The sequence below is a fragment of the Echinops telfairi genome, unplaced genomic scaffold (assembly GCF_000313985.2).
Source record: "Echinops telfairi isolate 266 unplaced genomic scaffold, ASM31398v2 ScPeMD7_34;HRSCAF=130, whole genome shotgun sequence".
Classification (NCBI taxonomy): Eukaryota; Metazoa; Chordata; class Mammalia; order Afrosoricida; family Tenrecidae; genus Echinops; species Echinops telfairi.
Genome location: NW_022103931.1, coordinates 50,047 through 56,046, shown reverse-complemented (window position 1 = coordinate 56,046; position 6,000 = coordinate 50,047). Strand labels below are relative to the sequence as shown.

Sequence of the window (6,000 nt, the reverse complement as noted above, 5' to 3'; positions counted from 1 at the left end):
ATCATCTTTTTTTTTTTTAACATTTTATTAGGGGCTCATACAACTGTTATCCCAATCCATACACACATCAATTGTGTAAAGTGCATTTGTACATCGTTTCTCAAAACATTTTCTCTCGGTCATTTTATTTTTCATAGGACCAGTTCATCTATTTTGTCTCCCACTGCATGTGCTTCCTTTGTTATATCTGGTAACCTGTGTATGCCCTGAACTAGGGCCCTTAGATTTGTCCCAATTCTTTGTTGATGATTCTGATAGCTTTGGGTTTTACATTTAAGTCTCCGATCCACTTTGAGCTCGATTTTGTGCATGGAGTGAGGTATGGATCCTGTTTCATTCTTCTGCAGATGGATGTCCAGTTTTTCCAGCACCATTTGTTGAAGAGGGCATCCCCTTCACATTTAATGTTTCTTGGTCCTTTGTTGAAAATCAATTGTATATAGGCAGATGCTTTTATTTCTGGGCTTTTTTGTTCTGTTCCATTGGTCTATGTATCTATCATTATACCAGTAACAGGCTATTTTAAAAACGGTTGCCGGTGTAGAAGGTTTTGATGTCAGGAAATGCAAGACCTCCTACTTTGTTCTTTTTGAGAAGTTCTTTGCATATTCTGGGCTTCTTCCCTTTCCATATGAAGTTGGTATTTCATTTTTCCATTTCTTTCAAGAATGATGTTGGGATCGGGACTGGGTTGAATTTGTAGATTGATTTAGGTAGTATCGACATTTTCACAATATTTTCCCCCTGTCCGTGGACATGGGATATTCTTCCATTTGTATAGGTCTCTTTGGGTTTCTTGTATTAATGTTCTGTAGTTAGGATAATGAATGTACAAATGCGCTTTACACAATTGATGTGTGCATGGATTGTGATAAGAGTTGTATGAGCCCCTAATAAAATGATTTAAAAAACAACAAAAAAAGGTTCTGTAGTTTTGTTCGCACAGTTCTTTTGTTTCTTTGGTTAGGTTTATTCCTAGGTATTTCAGCTCTGTGTGGCTATTGTGAATGACATTTTTCTTGGTGTCTTTTTCAGATCTCTCATCACTAGTTTTATTTCTGCCTGTAAATCGTGTATCCTGCTACTTTACTAAATCCCTCAACCGTTTCCAACAATCCTATTGTGGAGACCTTGGGGCTCTCTCTCGGTAAAATCATATCATCTGCAAGTAGCATGAGTTTCATTTCTTTTTTACCCAATTGTACTTCCTTATTTTCTTGTTGTCTGGCAGAACTTCTAACACAATGTTGAATAAGGAGCATCCTTCTCTGGTTCCTGTGTTCAATGGAAATGTTTTCAGCTTTCCCTCCATTGAATGTAATATTGGCCGTTGGTTTTTCATATATGGGCTTTATTATGTTGGGGAATTGCCTTTCTATTCCTATTTTATTGAGTGCTTTTATTAGGAATGGATTTGACAATAGTCAAATGCTTTTTCTGCATCGATTAATATGGCATGTGGTGGATTACATTGTTTTTTGAATTTTGAACCATCTTTGCATGCTTGGTATGAATCCTACTTGGTCCTGATGTATTATTTTTGATATGTTGTTGGATTCTATTGGCCAGGATTTTGTTGAGAAATTTTACATCTATGTTCATGAGGGATATTGGTTTGTAGTTTTCTATCTTTGTGGGGTCTTTGTCTTGTTTTAACATCAGGGTTATGCTGGCCTTATACAACGAGTTTGGGAGTTTGCTGTCTCTTTCTATATTCTGGAAAAATGTGTAGAAGTGGCGACACGTCTGCTAATTGGACATCTGTATTGGAAGAAGGCCAGAGGAAGGCCTTGGAGGCACAGATGGCAAGACTTTGTCTTTCATACTGAGGACATACTGTCAGGAGAGACCAGTCCCTGGAAAAGGACATCATGTTTGGTAAAGTGGAGGGGTGGCGAAAAAGAGAAACAATTGTGAGGATGGTGCAGGGCTGTGCCGTGTTTTGTTCTGTTGTACACAGGGTCACTACAGGTTGGAGCCAACTCAATGGCACCTAACAACAACAACAACAACGATGTAATCTCACCTGAGGATAAGGAAATAGGTCCACAGAGCTTAGAGTGATTCGTCCTTGGTCAAAAAGTTAGCCAGTACTAGACCAAGGACTACAAGTCAGATCTCTTTACTTCATGCCAGTGTTTCTTCTTCATATTTGCAACTGTCCTGTTGTTCAGTTTCATTTAACTTGATAATCTAACAGGGTGATTATTAAAAAAAATTACCTAGGACCGTAAGGGAATTACCTAAGTAGGAAATGATCAATAGGGCTCACTTAGCTAAGGAGTATTCACTGAGTGGGACACAAACTAGATCAACCTTTGAAAACAGCCTACTTGGCTGTTTTGACTAATCTAATGGATGACAGACAATATTAATGAACAACTATGTGTTGAGTCCTGGATAATGTATTTCAATCTACACAGGAAAATTGGCTGAGAAAAACAAGAAATTCAATTATAATTTGAAAATGTAACACTCAAATTTTACTATTCTAGTTTAGTGTTTTAAATTCACCACTTTAGGTGGAAAATTTGACAGTATTCATGGGTGATGACTTTACAACATGATTAATGTAATTCATATAATTAAATTATACATGGGAAAATGTTGAATTGGCATATACTTGTTATATAAACTCTTATAACAATAAAAGAAGAAAAGGTAAGCCCCCACTCTCTAGACATTAATCAAAAACTCAGAATTCTGATTATAAAAGTTTATTGAAATGGTCAAGAAAAGCAAACAGGCAGACATTTGGTTACATTTGCCACTACAATGTGCCATTTTGAATAGTATAACAAATGACATTTAAATAATAACTAGGAGAGTAAATTAAGTCTACTTAAGGCACTTCAGATGAAAGCGAATTTCAAGATTTCTACGAAAATAACACTATATTCAGTGCAGCAAATCTGTTTCTGTAAATTTTAGCCAGATTGCTACTTTTATTCTTGTAGTAGAATGTGCTCTTAAAGATGTTGTTGTATATCATCAAGTCAATTATGATTCACAGAGATCCAATAGGACAAAGTAGAAATGCCCCATAGGGTTTCCTAGGCTGTAACCTTGATGGGATTAAATCACCATGAAGCCATTGGTGGTGGTTTCAAACTACAGACCTTTCATGGTCAGCAACCAAGAATTTAACCACTGTGACACCAAAGCACCTTGCTCATCTGAAAGATCGAAAAGCCCCCTCCTAAAATTAGATATATTGCCAAAGCGTTGGTGGTTGGTGGCATAGTGGTCAGCATAGCTGCCTTCCAAAATTATATATATGTATATATATATATATACTTTCATTCTTTCAATGTTCATGGCTAATTATCTAGAGCTATAGACTAATGGCAGTAATAGTTCCCTGGTCAATCTGTACAAGGGCATTTCATACAAGTCTCAACCATACGTATCTCAGTATAAATTTATTTGGCGTGAGACAAGTACAAAAAGAGCAATAAAAGAAATCCAGAATCACATAATTTACAGACCAGTAATTAACAAAGAGTGGCTACTTTAAATTAAAAGATCAATTATATCCCTCAGTTACCAAAACTACTAACAACAACAAAAAGACAAATCTGCCCATCTGTTTTTGCAAATCTCTATTAAGACTATTATCACACATGAGGGTTATTAGATGGTAAATCATCAAAAGCAACGACAGTGTTTTTAAATGTGACACTTGTTTGATTTCTTTACAAATTATTTTTAGCAATCACAATTCTCATATTTCTGTAATAGTGGCATTTCATGTTACTTTTAATAACTATGGGGGAGGTAATAGTTAGATCTAATGATAACCATCAACTTACATTCTTCACAGAAATTTGTTAGCCCATATATTAACTCTACTGACAGAATAAAAACCTCAAACAAAACCCCTTCATTTGCTTCATTTGTTTCTCCACATAAAGAAAGGGAATAAAGACTAAAGTAATAGCAAAACCAGAAATAGCTTTCAGGAAATACTTAATTTCTATACACAGGCAAAACTCATTATCTCATGATTATTTTTTTCCCATGCTAAGTCTTCTTAAACCCAAAGGCTAATGAAATTTGCTGTTACTTGTAATACCGAATTCAACTTCATCAGCTGAGTTATATGTAAGCCCATTTTTCTCTTAGGTACAAATAAAATTAGTGACAACTTTCAGAAGCATTTTCATACCTTGTACAAGTCACATTGATTTTATCATTAAACTATATATTAAGAGATGGGCCACCTGAAATAAAAGAGGGGGAATGAATCTTTCCAAACACTGGGTAGTTAACATCACATTCATGAGAAATCATAATCTTATATTTAGAAATATTTTTAAGGTCTATAGTTTCCAAGAAGCAGAGATAGCCCTGTATTTTAAGTCGGAAAGATAAGAGGAGGACTGCTAGCCTCCTGTATTTCCAAAAGCTAAAAGTATACTCTGAAGAATGGCGTTCCATTTTCAGGAGTCCACACAACACATATAGTTTTTCTGTTTAAAAGAAAATATGTGCAAAGTATACACACACATGCAAAGATAGAAAAGTTAAGAATGAATTTCTGTAGCAGTTATCTGCAACAGACATATGGGGGAACACGTGGTCAGTATTTTTCTGTTGCCTTTAGATAAGAAAATATAAAATCAAATGATCAAAACCTAGCTAAAGCCGTTTTGAGTCTTCTTCTAATTTAAAATGAAGTAGCTTTAAATTTTTCACATTTAATTCCCTACATTAAATACTCCATAAAGTTTACTAGGAAGGTTAAGAATATGAGAACTGTATCCCAAATACTTCATGATTGAAAGGAAATTGTTTATTAAGGCACTACACATCTTCTTTGGTTAAATGATAAACTATTTTAAATCACTTGGGGGAAAAAGTAATACAAAATACGCCAAGTTATTCCTCTCAAATAAGCACACATTTTTCATTTTCCAATTCCTGGTGTTACTCCAGTGTCTACATATCTCTGGAATCCTTTTTAATTCATCAGAAAGCTGAAACAAAAACATATATCAATCTGTTAGTCTGTGAAAGAAATGTGGACTTTATTTCTAATAAGTATGTAGTATGTTGATTTTACCAAAGAGTGCTTTGGTGCATCTCTGATTATCAATAACAGAAAGTAAGAAACACCAAGACTAGGCAGTCTTTGGAAAAATGAAAATAGACATAACTTCAAGTTAAAACTCTATGGAATAGAGAAACCAATTAACAATTGGGTGGACCTTAATGATCAAGTAAGTTAAAGAAATGGGAAGATTATCTTGTGCATTAATCAATACATATGGTACAAAATGTTCTAACAATGAATATGAGAACATGTTCTGAAATTGATTGTGGGATGATCGCACAACTCTGCTTAATATGGTTGACTGATTAAATTTTATGATATGAGAAATATGTCAATAAAACTATTTTTAAATGTTTAAGTCACATTATACAGAATTCTAGACTAATTTATAAAGTCAGAATAATTCCAAGAGATGTTCCTGAGAAAAGAAATCACATACTATTGTCCTTTATTTCATAATCATGTTAATTTATATAAGTAACTTATCTACTTTAAAGTAAGGTATAACTTTCTGTTCCAGAAACTAGGATAACTTGGAGGCAAAGCATAACTGAAAATATACTAAAACAACTCTAATAATTTTAAATGTAGGTAATCAATATATAGAGTAAAATCAAGACTCATACCTATATGGATATCCATGATATTTAGATCTGAAAATCGAGAGCATCCAACTGAAGAACAATACAACAAGTCCGATGCCAGCCACACACATTACTGTAGAACAAGAGGAAAGTAAAATGAGCACATGTCCCAAGATACATTTCAAGAGTGAAAAGCAAGGGCTATAACTTATTGATAAATCTCAACTTGGCAACATTGCAATCCACATACTTTAATCTTCAGAAGTTTGCTTTCGCCTTTAATTTTCTCCACCACAATATAATAATAGAGTGGGTCCATTTATATAATCCAAGTGCATTTAAATTGTATAAAGATAATAA

General features: G+C 34.1%; 1 protein-coding gene across 1 annotated transcript in view; it reads right to left on the bottom strand.

The window, feature by feature from the left end:
- Positions 1 to 2,701: 2,701 nt before the first annotated feature.
- Positions 2,702 to 6,000, bottom strand: part of MAGT1 (magnesium transporter 1) — a gene marked incomplete at its 5' end in the record, with an annotated part of 33,852 nt that continues 30,553 nt past the window's right edge. Inside the window, 2 exons of the mRNA XM_004715901.2 lie at positions 2,702 to 4,979; positions 5,683 to 5,773. Coding sequence (XP_004715958.1) covers positions 4,964 to 4,979; positions 5,683 to 5,773 — 107 coding nt within the window. The remainder of the gene's footprint in view (positions 4,980 to 5,682; positions 5,774 to 6,000) is intronic.